Source organism: Patagioenas fasciata, chromosome 3, assembly GCF_037038585.1.
Source record: "Patagioenas fasciata isolate bPatFas1 chromosome 3, bPatFas1.hap1, whole genome shotgun sequence".
NCBI classification, from domain to species: Eukaryota; Metazoa; Chordata; class Aves; order Columbiformes; family Columbidae; genus Patagioenas; species Patagioenas fasciata.
The window spans coordinates 73487570-73510058 of record NC_092522.1 but is presented as its reverse complement, the minus strand read 5'-3'; the positions used below and the strand labels follow the sequence as shown (position 1 = coordinate 73510058).

General features: G+C 37.8%; 1 protein-coding gene across 8 annotated transcripts in view; it reads right to left on the bottom strand.

Moving 5' to 3' along the window:
• The window catches only part of FAM184A (family with sequence similarity 184 member A), a 75968-nt gene extending 53932 nt beyond the window's left edge, over positions 1-22036 (bottom strand). For all 8 annotated transcript variants that reach the window (XR_011738407.1, XR_011738406.1, XM_071806599.1 and 5 more), the window contains exon 1: positions 21474-22036. Coding sequence is in view for 6 of the 8 variants with exons in the window: in XM_071806599.1 (XP_071662700.1) it covers positions 21474-21641 (168 nt within the window). In the remaining 2 variants the exon portion in view is untranslated. The remainder of the gene's footprint in view (positions 1-21473) is intronic.
• Between the last annotated feature and the right edge of the window lie 453 nt (positions 22037-22489).

Sequence of the window (22489 nt, the reverse complement as noted above, 5' to 3'; positions counted from 1 at the left end):
TCATATAATAATTTTTGAAGTTACATTTTAATGGGACTTTTTTCTCCTTAAACTGTAACCAAGAGACAACTCTGCTCAGAGTATTTAACAGGGAAAACCAAGTTACTGTCAAATCTGAAACGCCCCTTTAAAAAGCCATATTATGTATACCAAAAGAATCCCAGCCCCAAAACCTATATATGTCCAACTCCCTCTTTTTTTAATTTCAATTTTTAAAAAATTAAATCCCTTTTTCTAGAAAGACCTTTTGCTCCCTTAGGGAAAATACTGCAAATACAGATGCTTTGTCAGTCCAGTCCTTTGTGTTGCTGGCAACACAACAGAAACACGCCCAGAACTTTAGGTCAAGATTGCTTAGATATCACTGAAAAAGTAGAAGGAAGGCACTTGTTCTTCAGCTATCTGGTTCACTGCAAGTCTTCTTAAATGTTTGGGCCAGTGCATTAACGGTGCAGCATGATGAGCTGGGAAGAGACAAATATGGTTTGCAGTTGTAGAAGTAGTTGTCCCCTGCCAAGATCATCTCCCCAGAAAAGCTGGTCTAACTACAGTAGTCTTCCTTTGGGATAAATCCACATAGGGAAAGGAATTGAAATTTTTTCCTCAAAAAGATATACTCTCACAGAAAATGCACTATGGAAATATCCTTTAGGTGTTCGGTAGTCTTAATGCATTAAGTCAACTTATGCTCAAGTAAAATTCAGTGCTTTATTCCTTCAGAAAGTCTGAAAACATATACTGAATTATTTTTATTACAGCAGTGAGCTTTCCAAAGTAATCTCTAATGTTTTCCATTTACAATTAATTATTTAGAGTGATGCTGTGAAATTCCACATAATTTATTTGCAGGAATAGAACATTAACTGATTTCCACTTCTAACTAACATTCAACCTTTGAATGAAAACAAACAATGACCATTTCTCACTTTCACACCTGTTGCTAACCATTTACTCTTAATTTTCTACAAAAGAGAAGTATCAGTAAGTTAGAGGATATGCATTGTTCACTAACATCTAAGCTGATAATTAAACAAGGGAAAAAAAATTATTTTGTACTTTCAGGTTTCTTGATGTTCAATACCGTACACAGAAGTCATAAAGCCTCACAGGGGCACGCACACCTAAAGACACTTTCCTCATGCTCCTAAACACATGCTCCTCAAGTACCTGTAAATCTGATCTGCTGATAACCCATGTCCACTTTCTGAACTGCCAAGTACAAATCAATATCGCATTAACTACTTGAATTACAATCCTTTCTGTGTTTTGTTTATTTGTGCATGGCCCACACTGAAATACTAACTCTTCTTAGCACTTCCTGAAGATGCCACTAGGTGAAAAGATCCACTTGTATTTACATCTCAACATGTTTATAAATTACTACAGTGTCTGTACCTTAAAATTTAATTATCAGAAAATGGCATGCTACATTCCAGTTAATTGTGGGATAGGAGATGTCTTCACCTGAAGAACAGATACAGAGCATGTCTCAACACTGGGACAGAACCACCAGTGTGCTCAATTCAATCATTCACTGTTGCCTTTTTCCCTTCTCCTAGAGTTGTACCAAACAACAGATGAGAGGCTTTCTGAGAGCTAATCAGGAACTTAATGTTACAATAGCCCATCTTGAAAATATGCACTTTGTCCAAATTCAGGAACAGGAATAACCAGGTAACAGAAATCAAAAGTATGCCAACAGGTAAATCTACAGCTGTAGAGCACTGTGCAATCAAAGATTCAACAAAAGGAGATGGTACCTGCACCATATTTTATAGACAAATATGCCCATCAACGACAGGAAGATGGGGTTCACAAGTTCAGAAGCCATTCAGTCTGCTGTCAGGAAACAGAGTGGTTTAAACCTCATGTCTCTGGGCCAGGACACAACATGCTACATTTCCAAATGATTTCAGCAATCACTAGTGAACTGAGAAACAATTCACCCATTACAATGGGCAGAGTGGGCAATCAGGCTGTTACTCCTCCTGCTCTAGCAGCTCAGTGTCTCTAAGACTGGGTCTCACCAGCAGAATGCTACCTTACGGAGACAAAAGGGGATTGGACAGAGACATCAGTGTATTTGCAAAGCTGGCAGAAATAGATACTTGGGGACGACTCCATTCAGTAGAGCAAGTTCTTCGGCTGTGTGGGATGGGTGCACTGTAGAATAGATGATATCCTGCTATGGTTAGTAGAAATTCCATTTTTTTTCCCCTATATAGGTATCCTTGGATGTATTGCAGAAAACGGACAAATGGGGTATTTTCCTCACCCCAACAAATTACCATGGAGCAATTGAATTTGTACCATGTGATGAGTTAGGGCATGCCACATAAGATAACCGTACCCAGGTTTCTGAGGAATAATGACAGATATCACTCACAAATGTTTATCAAAATACAATTTAAAAAATAGGAGACCTTAGATCTAGCATTTCCCTTCCAGAAAACAAGGCAGTAGTTATGGAAGGCATGTGATGTTTGATGGAAGGGAAAAAGAAGAAAAATTACTTGCCAACATGCAATTTAGATTGTCAGTTTTGGGAAGAGGTCAGGTTGTTATTCCTGTGAAGACAAGGAGAAGACAGAAGAGCAGAAAAGAGGAGAATAAATATTAGATACAACATGCATTAGATGCAACATGTGGGTCCTATATCCTGAAAACTATTCTAGTTTGGTTTTCAGGACTTTCATAGGAAGGTTACTTAGAAAACAAGCAAACAACTTGAACATTGATGAACTACAAGTTCATTTTATACAGTTTTTAAAAGAATCATGGCCTGGCTAAAGCATGACAGACAGATACAATGCTGCATCACCCAAATACAATACAACCTTCAGAATATCTTCAGTGGAGGCAAAAACTCAGTTGCAAAGCAAGCAGATGTGATGTCACACAAACAAGAAATACAGATTAAATGGGAAGAGTTATTTGAAGATAATAGCATAGGACTACAAGACATGGTTGGATACTCAGCTGAACAGCATCAGCCACTGACTAGAAGTAATGTCTAAGATGCCCATTAAAGAACACTGCAGATGGGTGGCCGACTGGTCAGATTCAATTTAAATAATTTTCAGGACTAAAACATCCAGGCTTATCTGCACAATCTTGAACCAAAACAGCTTTTACAGGAGGAAAAAGTAGATTTGAATACCTTGACAGAAATATGAGAAGCAGATGGATACAGGTGAAGCGCTCCTCTTTACTATAAACCAAATTATAAAGGACTATTTCCCCAGCTCTAGGGGAAACATCACCACTACTGCTTTGTATGACCTGACATGAAATCCCCCACTTGGCTACTACATGACATCCATTTCTGAGAGAAATGTTCAACTGTTCTACACTTGCATTGCTGGCTCTAACAGAGTTATGTAAGTTTACAGTGTTCAGCAATCCAATTCCATACACTCATATTACACTGTTCTAAACAACAGCTATTTCTGAGCAGTATATTACCTGTGTAATTGAGACATTTTGTTTTGTTAAATGCATATGTTTGTTTCCTGTGCCAAAGCGTAAAACCAAGCTGCAGAATAAGTCAGAACAGAGTTTAACGTAGGTTTAAATCTATGACACGAAAAATATTTTCATGATGACAGATTTCAATACAATCCAAGAACATATTGCAGAAAGACTGCTATGAAAGAGGAAAATATGCTTTAGAAAAGCTTCAAAATTTAGTCAGAATGGGAGCAAATACCAGAAGAAAATAGCTTAAGTGTTTTATAACATCTCCCTGGAAATCAGTACTTGTTTTTCAACTCAGCCAATACCTATAAATCAAACTAAGTAGTCCTAAACTTGTTTAATTGATAAGGAGAGCTCTGCTATAACCAACTTTATCAAAACACAGCAGTTATTTACAAAGCTTCTCAGACTACTTCAACACTATGATTTTAAAAATATTTTATTCATCCTGTACCATCAGCATTGTTTCAGAACTACATTACAGAAAAAAATACAGATGCAGTATTTCCATCTGCTTTAATTACCTGCAAGCTATAGTAAGTTGCTCTTTTCCTTTTCCAGTTTCCCTATTTTTTATCATCAAATGACCTGTTAATATTAATTCAAGCCACAGTTAATGAAGCTGGAATTTTTTTTCCAGACTTAATCTCATTCAGAAATTCCCCTCCCTCCCTCTCTCCATATTCATATATATTTTTTAAATGAAAGCATACTTTCTAATTCACCGCTTCATATTTTTTCCCTTTCTTAATAAAAAGCAATTCACATTTCTCCTTGAAAGAGTGTCCACTTAGGAAAAACAGTCTTGCTGTGCAAAATATATGAGAGATGGCACCTAAAAAGTAAGTTTTATTGAGTGGGATCAAACTGCTTAAAGGATGACACTCACTGATACTGAAGTGACGAGAGCCTAAAGAATGATTAGAAGTTGAGGTTTTCTGCAAAATTATTTCAACAACAAATCCATCACACATACAGATTTTTAACTTAGAGTGAGAAAACATTAATGTAAAAGGAGTAAGATTAGTTAGGGAATTCCATTTGTTGACTGAAAGCAAGCTTAAGTTCCCCTATTCCATTCTAAAATCAATGTGGTTTTTTTTTTTGAAAGAGCCACTACAGAAGTGTCTAACACAGTCAGTATAATTTATATCAATATAATCTCTATTTGAAGTCTCTCTTTTAGCTAGACTTGGCCAAATTATTCTTGATACAATCACATCTGTACTTAAAAGCTTTAATTATTTAGAACAAAAGATATTTGCTTTTTCTTTTTCTTTTATTTGGCAAGGGGGGATGGGGCAGGGATGGTAGAGACAGAACAACAACTGTGGAAATGTAAAGTAAAATGAAGCACCTCCATTTCTAAATCTGCTCTAGAGGATATCCAAAGCAATATTCTTGAGTGCCATCACCTGAAAATGTCACAAGTATTTTTGGAATAAATTGTAAATGAAGATGACACTAGAAAAAGTTAATCTCTTTCTTTCTTAGTTTGCTTATAAACCTGAAATCAAGGCATAGTCAGCATGATTATCACTCATATACACTGTTATTCATTGTTACTATGAGTCCTCAAGTGCTGAGCTGATAAAAACATTAGCAAAATATTTCTTGTATTCAGTTTCCCCAGTGAAATAGCAGTACTGTATGGCAAGCCAAATAAAGAGTCTTCCCAGTTTCTCTTCCCCATCTGAAAATGTTCATTCTCACACTCTCTCTGCTGCAGGTCTTTTCCTTCCAACACTTGATCTATGTTAATTCCTATTTCCTAAAGAACATCTGCAGATTCTATGCAATGCCAGTATCTAGCAATTCCTCAGAAGAGATCAAGAATATACCACACAGCCTCCATGAAGCAAAGAATTCTTCACCAGTGGTTTGAATGGCATACTGGAAAACAAGTTCATTTCTTTCTCATTATTTTCTCTACTTTCCACACTTGTTAGGAGAATGAAAGGCATGGAGCCTTCTAAACAGGTATGCAGCTATGCAGGAAAGAAATATTAAAATAGTGAAAAACATACACTGCAAGACTCCCAACTCAGTAGTTTTTACTCTACAGCATTTTTCATTTTACGGAAGGCCTTAATGACAAATATCTGGAAGTTCAATGGTAAATGCTAATTTTCTAGAATGAAAATAGGAAACTCCAACCAGAAACTGGCCTATTCATAGAATTTGTACCACATTTAGAAAAATTTGAGCCACTTCCCCAGAAATATCATACTACCTTGAAGTAATTTCTCTTCCTTCTTTCAGGAAAAAGCGATCCAGATTTTAATTAAAAAAAAAGAGTCATGCTCAAACTAAGAACTGAACACAAAGCTTCTATTTTTTTTTTTCCAGAGGTTATAGGAGCAAAACCTTAAAGTAAAGAAGGTAGCACAGTCACTATTGCTCAAAATCACACCACTTGACAGGCCAAGTTTATTCTCAGAGCTCAGTCTAAGATAAATCTAGGACAAGTTTGCAGTGGCCCACTGGGATACTTTCCAGTAACCTACAGATACCTATCATACAATGAAAAACATTTATAATTCTTAGTTACCTCTCATTGTTTACACAACAATGGCTATTAGTTTTGCCATTTCGCACCAACAACTTCAGGGTTCACCACAACTACTATAGAAACAACATGCATATGGAATTCACAAAAGGGCTGAGGTTGGAAGGCCCCTTTAGAGGTCATTTAGCCCAACTTACTTCCTCTAAGCAGGATACACTAGAATAGACTGTGCTGGGCCTTGCTTAAGCGGGTTTTGAATATCTCCAAGGAAGTAGACTCCTCATCCTCTCTGGGCAACCTGTTTCTGTATTTGACCATCCTCACAGCAAAAGAAGTGCTTTCCTATGTTTAAATGGAATTTCTTACGTTTTAGATTGTGCCCATTGCCTCATCTTTTCATGAGGCACCACTAAGAATACGCCTGCTCAGTTGTCTTGACTCCCTACCATCTGCTATAGACACACGTTCGTAAGATCCCCCTGAGCCTTCTCCAGGCTAAACAGTTTCAGCTCTCTGCCTCTCTCACTAGAACAGATGGTCCAGTCCTTTAATCATGTAAGTGGCCTTTTGCTGGACTTGCTCCAGCATGTTCACATCTCTCTCGTACTGGGGAGTCCAAAACTGGACCCAGCACCCCAGATGAGTCTCACCAGTAGTGAGTAGATGGGATCACCTCCATTGAGCTCAGTTCAGTGTGCCAGTGGCCTTCTTTGCCACAAAGGCACATTGCTGGATCATGTTCAACTTGTTGTCTATCAGGACCTCAGGGCCTTTTCTGCAAAGCTGCTTTTCCAGACAGTCAATCCCAACCACATACTTGTTACTGTGCCCCAAATGCAGGACTTCGAATGAGGCTCCCGTCATTGCATTTCTCCAGCCTGTCCATCTCTGAATAGCAGCATGCCCATCTGTTTTATCAACCACTTGTCCCAGTTTTGTCTACAAACTCACTGAGTATGCATTCTGTCTCATCATCCAGGTCAGTAACAAAGATGTTAAACGGTACTGTACTGAGTATCAGCCTCTAGGGTTCACCACTAGTGACCGGCCTCCAACTGGGCTTCATGCTGCTGACCACAACACTTTAAACCCAGCAGTTCAGCCAGTTTTCAGTCTACCTTAATGTCTACTTGTCTAGGATACACCCAGAGAGAACACACAGGCATATGACAAACAGTAGTGAGGATGTTTCTAATTTTAAATTCCCCATAAAACATCTCATAAAAAAGACAAACTTTTTCCTCTAGTCTATCAGGATAAAGTTTGTGCAGTTCCTTCTACCACAGGTTTTCTGAACCACTCAAAAAAAAAAAAAGCGTATACTTAAGTAGGACAATTGTTGTATATCCATTAGAGACCTACAAGAAAACTGATGTCCTAGTAAAAGTATACAATAATACTGCTTGTTCCTAAAGCATCTCTTTTCCATTCCTCCCATTAAATACAGTACAGTAGCTCCTTAACCTGAACACTCAGTTACCAAGTCCAACACCCGTATTTTTTTATTACGGTGATCCAGCTGGATTTAATCTTCTAGAGAGCTACACTAGTGAATGTGCTTAAAAAGCCATCCTATACAACTGTAATAAAGGCTTCTCCTATTGCTTCTGTTTGGCAACCGGAATACAATGCGTTTATTTTAAGAGTACTTAAATGGTAACTATTTGCTAGATTTGCCTCTCTTACAATATTTACTTGATTCCACACTAATGGGAGACATTAATTCCTACTCTTCCAGCAAATCATCATACAAAAGTACACAGGTGTATCTTTTCATAATCTTTTATCTCCAACAAAAATTCTCCATACCTGACAGGTCAGCCAAACAAAGATCTTTGTCAAGACCTCAAGTTTTGGACATGAATAGCTGTCTTAAGCAACAAACAAACAAACAACACCTTCCCCCCCAAAAAAAAAAAAAAAAAAAATCTGATACCTAATATGGTGGAGAAAGAGGATTAAAATGAAAAAACCTTCTTTCTTCAACATATGTAAAAAAATATTTTGAAAATTCAGCACTCGAGATAATAGTGGAAATCTTAAATCAAGTAACAGACATAAATCACATATAAGTAAAATAATAAAAAAAAATTACTAAGGACTTGTGTGCAACCTCACATTAAATAATTAACTCAAGGCCTCCAGCCTTGAGGTAAGTACAAGTCTGTATCATGCACATGTCAGATTACATATATATTCAGTCTCTCAAAGAAACATGCCTAGTTGACTTCTACTGTAAAAAAAAAAAAACTCAATTTTTATATGAAAAAATGAGGTAAGTTGGTGACATATTTAAAACTACACTATTAGCTAAGAGAAAATTTAAGAATGGTGTGAGCAAGCCATATACAAAGAACACACTCAGAATCCCGAGAAATTATTCTGATGCACATTTTAAGACTATTTTACATACAGTACAGCTTCCAATATACCAGTTTTAACTACACAGAATTATAAATTATGTCTTAACTTGTTATGAGACAGTGCAGAAAATTTGCTTTTCAGACTAAAATATTTAGCAGTGGACAACCAATGTGCTGAAGTTTTCAACTACTTTTTCAAAGTTCAATTCAATTCAGCTAGCAAATAGCATTGGTTGGTTGCAAAATGCTTTGGCTGGTTGGTTTTTAATAACAGCAGTCTTAAAAACAGTAAGGCACAAATATCTGCAGCAATTAATGCACTCGTTTTCCCATAACAGTCAGGAAAGGTTCTAATAAAGGACAGATTTTGATCCCTAGTTTTCTGTTCTGCTTTCAGCATACCCTCTCCCTGATTCTAATCTACACTTATAGAGAACTTTCATGGCTTTCTCCCTGTAGTTTCAGTGTTAGAACGACTGTGTACAACACAGCTTTGAAAACAACTTATCATCCATGAAAGTATAAAGGTTATTTACGATAAAAAACATTAAAAATTAACAATATCAGTGCATACCAGCAGAGCTACATACATTTCAGAAATGTCTCCTTTTACAGATAAAGACTTAAATAAATACCTGCTCATGTTAGTTTGGCATAGCGTTTCCAGGAAATTTCTAATATACCTCCTTCATTTTGGGTAGTCTTCAATCACAGAACCAATATATAAAATGAACTAAAACTCAATGCAGAATTTCCAGTGAATTAATTTGTGTGCCATTAAAATAGGACATTAGTGATACCAGTGTATCATAACAAACAAGGAACATATCCTCCCAGCCCCAAATATAAACATTTCAACAAGAAGCAAAAAGTGGTAAGGGACTAATTACTGAAGTATTAAGTAAACATAAATCCCTTTGCACTTACCAGGAGTTAGACTTAACTTTCTACTCTAATGGGAAAACAAACAAACAAACCCACACAAAAAACAAAAGACAACACCACAAAAAACAAACCACCACAGAAAAAAACAAACACATAAATGACACTAGTCAAAGAAACCTTATCATCTGAGTTTCTCAGGTCACATAAAAAAAATTAAAAACTTTTGTTTTCAATGCTTTGTGAATACATGCAAGGAATTCAACATAAGCTGCCTTACAAGGCTCTTTGGCTATAGTACATAGAAGATTCAAGTCTGGTAATACTACACTGTACTTCAGAAAGCAAGATAATAAATTGAGCTGTTAATGCTGAAGCTCTAAGCCATACCCCCATCCTATAAGTGTTGAAAAGCATATACATCCTTCCATACCCATATTCTATACATGTTGAGAATTTTCATTGTAGGTTCAGCTTCCACCACATCCCGGTTGCCCAAGAAAAGTCAAAAATACCTAAAAATAAGCTATGTCATCTATTGTTCTTTATGGTTTCTGCTTGAAAGCAATGTAGTTCTCTTTAGGAAACAAGTATAAGGAAGGTGTAAAATGAGGTGAAGGTGTAACCACCAGGAAATTAATCTATTTCAACATATGATACAGCCTATCGGGACTCTCAGCAGCTAACACAGCATTTATAAAGGCAAACACAAGTGTATAAGAAAAGACCAGCTATGCATTATACTCCCTGAGTTGTCATGCAATAAATCAGTAACTTGAATTAGGAAGGCAAATTAATCAAATTACTTCAAGTAAGCTTATTTTGACAGAGACTGAAAATTTCCCTGTGATAAAAGACAGTTGCAAAAATACTCTTTCACAGCTCTCTAATGAGCAGGATTATCTTAGGTGTTCATTCTGTGTACAACTCAAATCAACTATTTCCTCCTGTTACAGACTTGTTTAGCATATACTTGCAACTGCAACTCAGTTCCTTTGTGCTGGGAGAGGTGTGGCAATACCAACATCCAATCAAAACCCCTTTTTAGTTCTGGGATGTTAACCTCTACCAGTCAGGTTATGTCAGAAACAACCACTACAAATCTGTAGCACAGTTAGCTGTAGGCAATTTCTTAAGACAGTCAAAACTTGTGAAGCATACTAACGTTAAAAAAAAAAAAAAAAAAAGAGAGAGAGAAAGAAAGATGACAAGGAAGAAAAAAAGATTTAGTGACAGATGTGCAAATTTCCCAGTCTGCCTCCCGGTGAGAAAGAATCCCATTTATCCTCTAATCACCTCTCTAGAATATAGTTGACACATCTGCTATATGATTAGACCTTAAATTACTGCAAGGAAAACAGGATAGGTCAAAGGGCTATTCTAAGTTTTGCTTTAGTCTCTGCACTGCATTTCCTTACAGATTCATTTCTTCAATATTCGCATACTTGATTTGAGTCTTTCAGGTATAGAGATCTCCAGAGGAATTTCAGGTAGTATGTCTGCATTGCATCTGTTTCTGGGTATTTAGACTCCGTGAAACAATGCACTGGAAAGTTATAAGAGATGAGCAACTGTCTTTGCATTGAGGAGGTAACAGTAGTTTGCCCTTGGCAGAATAAACAAACAACACAGCAAAGATCTTCAGTCGACAAGAATTGTTCCATATACAACCCAATTAATTTTCTCTCAGCAGAGAGAAACCAGGACATAAGTTCAAAGCTTCCCAAAACAAAAAGTAGCAACACCTAAGTGGAGAAAAAGGGTGAAGAGGGTATACATCTTACAGACATGTATCACTGCTTTTGATTAATCATCAAAATAAATGTTTCTAAGTACTATATAATTTCAAGACAAAATTTCATTTTCTTTTGAAAACATCCAGAAAAATAGGGGCAAAATCCAGAAACAAAATATATACCTACAACAAATTTTATGACAAGATAACTACATTTCCAACTTTAAAAAAATTTTAAAAGGTAAGAATACAGTTATTTCAGAATAGAATTAAACCAATAAAAATCCTGATGGAAATAATCAACTTGTGTTGTATATTGCCTAAGTCATCTTTAGGAAATCAAACTCAAACACCTCTTTTAGAATCTTGACAATATGAATAAAATGCTGCTGCTTATTTAAATATTCTCAAACTTATAAATTTGATAACTGACAAAACTCCCTGAAAAATACTACTGTTTTTGTTTTCACTTCTTTATCTTTTTTGTCAGGCTTTTGGGAAGCCACTACAAAATGGCACACATTTTCAGATAAATAATTCACTGCACTTACCTTCATAATGTTCAGTGTAATCAATGTTACAGGTCACCACATCGACTACATAAAAGGATGGAGCAATTGTAGTTATGTAAGTTGGGCCTCTAAAGACATCTTGCTAGTAGGGAAACATACTGGTTTGCATAACAGGAAGTAAAACTTATTTGCCTTTGACATCAGTGCCAGTGAATGTAGACAGTTGAGGCGGGCCTGCGTTCAGCACCACGGAGAGCGACAGGCGCTCACCGATTGGCGCGCTCCTCGTTCAGCACCAAGGAGAGCAACATGTGCTCCCCGATTGACAAGACCCACGTTCAGCACCACGGAGAGCGACAGGCGCTCCCCCGCCTCCACGGACACGGAGCAAAATGGGGTAAGGGAAGAAAATCCAAGTGTCAGACAAGGTTCCGCTTTACAAGTCTTCTAAGGAAAATACGTGCAGACTCAGATTTCACTAAAATATAGATCATGCTCTTTGTTTAAATCAGTTCTTACGGATAAACTTGAGGGTACTCTCCATTCTTTGACAAATTACTGGGTTTTTACACTTCCCAGACAAGAGAATTGTATTTCTTCCTGTACACATTCTTCCCTTTTCTGTAACAGCCTATAAGAAACATGTTTTCTATACAGAAGAATAGAAGAGGGTCAAGAGTTAGTAGCAAATCTAGAGTCAAATAGGGCATGTCAGTCAAGACTTCAGTAAGATTTTTGTGAAGGGGCCACATTTACCAGAATTTCATACAGGCACATACAGAAGCATATTTATTTTATAGTGAGAGGACACATTATTTGCCTCCAACTTTGACAAACTAAGTTCTCTGAAAGCAGGAAATTTAGTTTCCCCTCCAGAACAGGGAGCATCAGCCCAATTTAAAAAAAATAAAATAATAAATTGTCATTAGAGAAAAAATCTATTACACAAGAAGCTATATAAAAAAAAATCTAGGATTTGGAATATAGTTTACTCTAGAGCACCAACTCATAGCTATGGAAAAGAATACCAACCAACAGAAGCTAAAATTGCTTCAGGCCCTTCACTTGTACAGAATGTGCAAGGATACTCAATACAGCAGTGCCTGCCCAAACATAAATGATGAGAATTACAATCTCACGCATTAGGTATTTAGAGGTAAGGCAGAATATGCCCAATACACTAAGTGGTAAATGGTCTACACTGTAAATTGAAAAGGTACACAGGACAAAGTGTGAAGCAGAGCATAGAAATCAAGAAAAGCAAGAAAAGAATTGTCAGAGTAGAGAGAATGGCCACAGAATGTTCCCAGATCAGCTCAAAGAACACAACTGATCTTCATGTCAAAATCCAGTTTCTGCTTTAGGACACATTCTTGCAATTTTTTTCTCAGCATAAAGCAAACAGACATATGCTTTTTAAAAAAGAAAAGACAAAAAAAAAAAAAAGGAGGAAAAAAAAAAGACTGACTGATTTTAATGACATGGGAATTTAGTGAAAACATAAGCTAACATTATAATATTTAGATACAATACAGAAAGCTAGTGAACTATCCAACTAAAATAAAGGATCAAAAATTTCAAATGAAGTTTTACCACTCAGTGGAAGAACAAAAAAGTACTTTTTTCAAATATGTAAGCAGTTTACATTATTTACATCAGCAATACAGGTTAATGTTGGAAAGTCAGACATACATAGATTTTCAAGGTGTTTCAAAACACCTTTTAGTCTGTAAACATACCCTTGAATACTTATTACTAATAGCTACAAATAAACAATTTTTTTCCAAGTGTGAAACCTATACTTAGAATTACACAGAGCAGATAAATCTTTAAGAATCAAGTCCTTTTCCCTAATCTTCAATACAGAAATAATTTGCCACTATTTTCATTTGTCAAATTTTAAAAGGACAAAGACAGTCACAGGAGATTGCTGAAATACATTTTAGTACAACCTATCCAAACACATAAGCATCCATACTGCAAAATACTAGATTTGAAAAGGCAGTGTCAGACACTCTTTACTAAAAGTTATAGCTTTCAGTCATGTTGTGAGCAAAAATGTTGTTCTACTAAAAATCTCTAGATTATAGCCCACCTGTTTTCTGAACACACTACAATTCAGGTTTCTAAAAACAAAATTTCAGGAAACCGGCTGGAAAAATTACTTTAATCTCATGAAAATGAAAATAGAAAGCAAGTATTTCTTATTATCACCTCATATTTCTTCTTTTAGCTAAAAGGTTGTCTTTTAGTTAATGGGAGTGTCTTGAACAAGAAGGAAGACTTAATGAACTTTTTAACAGTAGCTATTTTTACAGGCTGCCATTTTGAGCCTAACCAAGTGATAACCTCAACAAAAGGTTGTTCTTCCTCACAGCCTTCTACACTCAGCTAAAAAAGCCTAACTGAGGAAACAATCAGGCAACATACATTAAGTAGGACAAGATGGTGAATAGCTTTAGAGGGGTTTTGTTTCTTCTGGTTATTTTTGGAATGCAATGCCTTTGTTTATTGGTATGATATCAGTCATTAGAAGAATACATAGAAGCCTGGCTTACATGGCCAAACTTGCATCAGTCAAGAGACACACATATCTGAACTCATTATGGTATGTTGAAATTTGCTGGATTTATTTAGCAATAAGCATACAAACAGTAAGAAGTTCATGACTATTTAAGGTAATAGGCCCCCTCCTCCACACAGTTAGCAGGGGAGGCCAAGTTTTTTATGATGACTTAGAGAATGGAATGGAAAAACAGTAGTATCACCGACAAAATTACTATTTTTATTAAAGCCAAAGCCTGAGTTTAGAGAACAAGATACTGAAAGAATTTCAGTGGTTAGAAGCTACTTAAAGCTGGAAGTTACTGTACCAGTACAGTGACTTACGATAAATAACATTTCTACACATACATTAAAAGCAGTATGCATATAATTGTACTTTTAGACATTCAAAAATAAAACATGTGTCCAATAGGTTGCATGGTAATATAGAAATATCCAACCATAAACAACCCTGTTATTGAATACAGTGTACAATGTTTGAAGAAAGTACAGAGCCACTGTGACTAAGATTACATTTTCTAAATAAGTGGTAAGACTCGTTTTGCAAAAACTTCTTTGCATTTTCATGGTATTCCAGATTGGAAAACAAACAAACAAAACCCAAAAATCTACACAACAACAAAAACAACAACAACAAAACCCCAACTATGTTCTGTTGATACATTTTTATAGGACCTGGCAAATCAGAATTTCTTGCAGGATTGAGTACTTTGAAGTGTTATGCCCATGCTAATGTACAAGTGTACAAGGAAAAGAAACTATAAATACCTTGTACAATTACCTAGAGTTCAACCATTGATTTTCTTCTTCAAACACACGTAAAGGACTCTCCTGTTTACAACTTTTGCATCTAGAAGAAAGTGCTTCAGTATTACTTTCTTAACTCTGAACTAGCACTTTATTGATTTTATCTAAACCAAGATAATAGCAAAAGCCTTCTTTCATAATACAGCATTTATCAAAAAAAAAAAAAAGTAACAAGAGAAATTAAAAACCAGCACAAAATCAAACTAAATTTACTTCCCCCCTCCCCTCCATAGGATTTATATCTTAATACATATAAACAGCTGAAGTTCGACAGATTTTAAACTTTATGGATGCTGTCATATCAGGATTCATTTATGGCTGCGTGTTCTTTCCTTTATAGTTTTTAAATTTTGACATGTTGATAACATTGAACTTTGTACTAAAATCGTCATCTTTCAGATTTTCTTTAAATATCCTTAATGTACTGATGTATCAGATTTAACAACTGAAGTATGTATCTGAGCAATAACATCTAAGAGTCCTCCAGCTCCTTGTAGGTCTATATTATTTAATTATAGTAATAAATAAGAATAAGCATAGAGCAAGAGGATACACATAAACTCATAAAATCATTTAGGTTGGAAAAGACCCTTAAGATCACCATATCCAACCATAAACCTAACACTGCCAACTCCACCAATAAACCATATCCCTACATGTTACATCATATTATTACTTCTCTCTCTCAATTTGTTTTGATTATTCTTCTCGCTGCTTGTAAAACCTGCAAAAAACAAAAACAACCCACACCAACCTCAGAGAAGCTAATATATGCACAAGCAATTAAAAAGGCATTTTAGACTGGTAGCTTATGTGAATGTGCAATCAGTTTTTCAACAACATCACACTTCTATTTACACACACATACAGAAAATATCTTTAGAACATTAAGTTGTTCAGTGGTCTCAGAAGAACTCCGAGTTAATAGCCAACCACTAAAACTATGTGGGTAGAGAGGAAAGGAATTTCATTTGAGTAATTTTTTTTAAATATTAAAAATCTTTCATTTTTGTCCCACTTCTCTCTTTCTTCTTGATATCTTGTGACAAAAGACTGTAAAGTCATTGACCTAATTCACTCATGATACCACAACGAGCTCCAAAATACAACCACATAAGAGGTCCACATAGCACCCCTTTAGTCTCACCTTACAGGTGTGCAATGATAATGAAAGGAAGAACCATTCAAGAGATACTTTGAAGACTTTTGAACAACATATCAGAATAATTAACTTTTTTCAATTAGTCTTATTGGAAAAAAAACAGCATTAAATAAGAGTTCCCAAACTCCATATCAGGGTTGTCAGCTTTTTAAAAATCCCTCATCTCTTCTTTCAGAGACAAAGAGAATATTAACTAAAACACCAAATTCCACATTTTTTTATCCTACAAAACATGGAAAGTAAGCAAGACCTCCTCAGGTCTAAACTGGAAGCTAAAGCTGCTTTAAACAATGCTAAGTGCTTCAACCAGCAAGTATTCAGATAAAGACAACTGTTGATTTTATCTAAGGTCTGAAGATTTTGAGAGCTTGAAAGCTCTACTTACTTCTTCTGAACTATAGAAGATGGTATTAAAGACATGCCATTTTTGACTAGTCCCGTCTTTGTCCTTATAGCATGACAGGTAGACAAAACTTCTGTGAATATCCATTGCTAAGACCATAACTACTGCAGAAGGAAGACACAGTCAGAACACCTCATGTAATAATGAAACATATCATTTATTCACACATTGACAGTCAGAACATATGCAAAAATTTTGACATTCCAGTATGTAGTCAAATCACACCCGCCTCAAAATTTCACTTCTTTTCATGCAATCCCAGAACTGTTAGCAAATACTGGCCTACTGCCAATGTTAACACACATTGGAGAAATTACATAAGGTTGCTTAAAAACTAAAACCCAAGTTTTGTAAAAACTGTTAATGGCATCCACTATCACATGATGACAGCTCACATCAAAACAGTTCTACAGAGTTTTTTAGATTCTCATTTCTTCCCTATTTTGAGGGCCGTTCTTTTAAGTTTTCTTAAAACCCTATGCACAATGAACCTTCTGCAAGAAGAAGCTGTTTTGTTGCCTGAAGCAGAATACTTCCAAATAAAAATTGACAAAGTTTCACAGGAAACACTTTGTTAAGAATTATTACTGTAAGTCAAACCATATAGCTCTTACTTCTTTAGCACTGTGTTCTGTGATAGCTGAGGAAGACCTTTAACAATATCAGCAAAAGAGCCCACACAATAAGAAGAATAAGTATTTGAATTAAAGAGCATCAAATTTGCTCTTTATTCTTTGAAATAAATTTGCAATCTACATCACCAAGCAACTCATTGGGCTAACTTCTATACTAACAGCTGCTCTCTAATACAGGAAGATAGAAAGGAAAACAAAGGAGAATTAAAGAAAAAAAGTTTCCCAAATTTACACAACAAGCTGAGGGCAGAGTTGAGGCCAGAACTATGGTCTCCTGAGTGCCAGATTGTAGTTTCTTGTTTAGTGAAGCAGTGCGTGCCTTTGATAACTTTGTTGCCTTCACCTTTGAACTAGCTGAGTTTTTTGGAACCTTTCCAGAACTAAACTGTCAGCTCCAAGTATGCACAAATGGAAAACATAAAAGTTTTGCACAGTTTTTTTCTTTTTATTAAATAGGTATAAATGATCACTGTAGGGTATGTATAATTTATATGGCACTTACAGACTCTTCTTCCATTTAATGTAAAATTTCTACAACTAATATCATGCAACCAAATCAATGCTGAAGATTCTAATTGTATAATCCCAGTGCAGATCATGAATTTATTCCACAAAAGCCAAAGATTCATGTCAATGTTACAAAGCTTTCACAATAGATTTGCAGACACATTTAGGATATGGATTTCTCAATCACAAATGCTGAAGCTGCAAACTAGAGCACAAAAAACTAACAAAAAATGCCATCACAAAACAAAACCACTTGAATTGGTACTCTTCTGATAATTGTAAAAACTAATCCCATTCTCCCCTACTGATGTAAGCATGACAGCAACTTGTTTCTTGCTTTCTATTCCAGTTGTCTTATGCAAACTAATTAAATATATATATGCATATTTTCATCTGCAGCAGGCATAATACAACACTGCATTAGCACTCCAGCATGCAGTAGTACAAACATCTATTCAATCTCATAATCGCAGTTCATTTCTTGTTGGCTTTAATCTTTGTGTCAGATGCTACTTTATCCCCAAACTGGTACACAGATCTTTCAAAATGCCTAAAAATAAGGAGCTTATACTGAATAGGAAGACCCAAAATTGCTTCAGTTACAATTTACCGCAGTATTTAAACATCACATGGAGTACCATCTTATTTTTAAAGCTGCATTTCTAACTACTTGTTTTACCTTCCCCTGTGAATTAAGCATATTAAAGTTAAATTAATTAAGTGTTCCCCTCCCTGCCAAAAGTGAAAATGTAGTTAAGCACTTCAGAAGTGCTGTGTTTAGTGAAATGGATTTGTATCTTATTTTGCCTCACTCTGAATTACTGATTAAATCTTGGTATTAAAAAATTTCACCTCTTTCTTTATGTTCCTGTATTGTTTTGACTGAAACATCAGATTATCTTTAAGCAATGCAAAAACATGACAGAGGAATCCCAGTTTGGGAATTTTACATTTACTTCATGAGTGACCTGCATATTCTGTGGGGAAGGCGTTTTCTTCTGCTGCTACTCACAGCTTGTAATACAAACTATACACAGATAGTAAAAAATAAAGTATTGAGTTACTTCCTTTCTCAGAAGACAGAATCTGTCTGGATAACTTAACTACATGCATCTCTTTGGCAACACCCCATGCACATTTATATTTCCTTTTACTATGCTACGTTAGTGGGTTTGTTTTGACCTGGTGAAGCACCTGACTTCAGCTCTAAATCCACTGAGAGACTTAATACATCTTCAAGACAGTCTTTGAGAAGAGTTGGAAGACACAAATAAATGCAGAAAACAGTTGGAAGGCATGTGAGAAGTGTCTTATATTTAAGACATTAAGCAATTTGAGAAGCGCAATTAAGAAGTGGTATTCTTAATAAGAAGTTCCTAGATTACTGAAGAGGAATTCTATGCACGTAAGTTAGTAAGCATTTGACCAAGCTAGAACAGCAGAATTTGGTCAAAAGACCTCCACAGAAATATCCTGATCTTTTTTTCACATCAGCTTACTACCAGAAATTTTCTGCAATATGAAGTTAATTTTTCTCTGACAGTTAACTCTCACAGAAATTAAGCATCATGTTTATATTTTTTCCCCTGTATCATAAACTCTTTCTCAAGGATTAATTTCTGCAGCCATCTATCAAATCAGGCTTCAGATTATAGAGCGGTTTAGCAAGTTTAGATTATACTTTATCCAGAAGTTTCTATACTTCTTTTAAGCCTCCATTTCTGAAAGGTCAAGTAACAAACAAATGCAGCACCCAGCCCTTTAACTACAACACTGTCAAAATTTGCACCTCTAACTCAATTAGATTAATACTATAGAATACTTTTTATTGTTGTAATAGGTGCAAGAGAAGTATTTTTATAAAACAGGATGTATAATATCAAAAAATATTCTTTATACTGACTGAAGGCCTAGAGTGAAGAAGAACAGTTGATTTTCCAAGTTTTCTCCCTAAAACTTGAAAACAGAACACAAACACACAAACTAAGACATTACTAGAATCTGCAAGTCACTGGGAAACTAATACAAGATTCCAGTTCTGCAAAAGTCTAATTCACATGTGAACTACTCATACAAGCACAGTTCACGGTTATTTTAAATAGCCAAGCAGAATATAATTGATAGCTTTTATTTGCAGCATTCTGAAGTCTTTGGCAGGACAGACATGCATATGACCAGTTCCCCAAATTTTGAAAGAATACTATGGCTCATACATATATATATAAAACCTCCCCAGTATTCACTTTAACTCTCTTAATGTTTTCCAATACAGAAGTTCAAAATATTCCAGCACCATGCACTTAAATCCATATTTAACTCACATCCACCTCAAGATACTTGACATATAATAACTGGGAGCACAGGGCACATGCCCAGTGATGTGGAACTCATTGGTCTAAACTTTGTAACAGAAGTGGGACAGTTTCTGAAATCAACTATAAACTGCTGGGTAAATTCCTAGATAAAGAAATGGAAACACAGCAAAGGAGACACACAGAAATAAAATTCATTCTTTGAAAGTATTACTTTGCATATCCACTAGGCCTTAAGGGTAGTTTACAATATATTTATGATCTCCAGGTGCTTTTTGAAACTTTTGGCGAGCATAAGTCTATAGTAATATCTTTAATATTTTAATTAGCAATTCGTATGCACATGGAGTAAAACTAAACTGATTCTTCAGCTTATTTTAATCTTATATTTCTCCTTATAAAATTACAATTTTAGTTCCCCTGATGTTAACATAAAGTGGACTCTGAATTCAAAGACAAAATACCCCTCAGTCATCAGTTTTCCAATGCATTAAGGTGCACAGTGTTCCATGATAAATACTATTTTTAACTGGTTGACGGTGCATCAGCTGTGCATAAATATGAACTGTCTCCACTGTGAGACTGCCAGCAGTCTTCATTCTCTTCATTCTTAGTGCCAATGAAATGTCACCTTCTTCCATTTTAGCATACATTTGAAGAATATTAGCAGTTCCCACAGTACTTATAAATTACTTTTAAGGGTTTTAGCTAAGTAATTCACGAAAGGAATTATTTCTTCTGCTTTCTCTTTAACAGAGATAATTTGCCTCTCATTTCCTAAACAATGCTATTCACCCATGGCTTGAGCATCATACAAGAGAGATCACAAAACCAAAGCATTTTGAAAAATTACTCTAAGTAAATCACAGCCACAATCACATCTAAAACCTGAGGCCTACCAGCCTTTAAAATATGCTTTTAAGACACCTTGTGGTTTGACTGCAACCTTTAACAAAGAAATAATGTGCTTTCTATACTGATTTTCTATCATGAAAACTGTACTATCAGCAATACAAGACTGGAGATATTCTCATACTTCGTTCTCATCAGCTAAGATATTTAAGATATTACCAGACACCTTATACAAGAGTACTTCTCTTCAGCAAAAGTAAAGCAAGCATCACTTCTATCTGCCTATTTAAAAAAGACTCAGAGAACGGCTTACAAGAGAGTCGGAAGCTACAATTTTCATAGAATAAATACAAAGTATCAACCTCGCAACAAGGAATCACCTCCCACACACCCAGATACTTGGCTGTGCTACACGGAATTCGGACAAAACTAACTGGGGAGCGGTACTGCGGCTCTTCCCGTGAACGGTTCGCCTATCAGACCCGCTGTTCCCGGTCCCCACGTTTGCTGCACGCCGAAGTTCCCCCGGCAGGACCCCGGCACGGAGCGCTCCAGTGCCCCAGGCTGCTGCCGGGGCAAGGCGGCCACTGCAGGCCCAGCCTTGGGGGTACAAACCCGGCCGCATCTCACCCGGATGAGAGCCTGCCTCCCTCAGCCACCTCTCTGCCCACCCCATGGCAAGACGCGACAGGTAACAAAACCACAAGAGAGAGACAGCGGCAGAGGACCCGGGCGCGGGGACGCTCGCTCACCTTGGTGAGCTGGGCAATCTTCTTGCTCATTTTGAAATGCAAGTCCGGGCTGTGCTCGGCGCCCACCCCCGGCTGGGCCGAGCCGGAGCCGAGTTTTCCCGGGCCGGGCGCGGAGCCACCGCCGTAGCTGTGCTGCGGCTGCTGCCAGCCCATCCCCGGGGTCGCCATCTTCACCGCCCGGCTCCCGCCGCCGCCGCTCGGGCTCCGCCGGCACTGGCCCTACTAGGGAGCCGCGCCGAGGGCGCCCCGGCCGCGAACCACTGCTTGCGGCGTCTCCTCCTGCTCCGGGACCGGCCTCAGTCGCCTCCTACTGCCGCCGTCCCCACCAGCCGCGCCGGGCTGCAGCGTAAACTCCTCGGGGCCGCCGCGAGAAGGGACGCCAACCTCTCCTCTCTTCTCGCCGCCCGGCAGCGGGCGGGGAAGCGGGCGAGTCGGTTCCGGCCCTTGGGCGGCTGAAGGCCGGGCGGGAGGGGCGGCGGGACAGCTGTACCCGCTTACCGGGCTGCCGCCGGGCTGTTTACGCCGCGCAGCCCCCACGTCACTCGCCGGCCCCGCCCGCACGCTCGCCCTCCCGCAGCCTCCCCGCCCCCGGAGCGGCCGGAGCCGCGCGCGCCACCCAGCGAGCCAGCCCGCGCGCCGGCCCGAGGAGCCTCGCGACCCTCCCCCGCCTCGCTTTCCTTCCCGCGGCAGGTGCGCGCGCTGCGTTCTCGTGCACGGCCAGCCGTTGGCGGCGGCGCCTGGAGCCGTTAGGCGGGGACTCGCGGCTCCGGCTGCGCGCGGGGGCGGAGACAGCCCCGCCCAGCACGGGGCAGCAGCAGCCGCCGCGCGCTGAAGCGGGGTCGGGGACAGGGGGAGTTACAGGTTTCTAGGCAGGGTGTCCCCTCTCTGGAAGGGTTTACGACACATACTCCAGCCACCTCTTCTTTTTCTTTACGGAGAGCCCTGAAACTGCAATAGGTGCTGGTGGTGGGTTTGGGGTAGAGCCCTCAGCACTGGAATGGCGCCAGAAGTGTGTG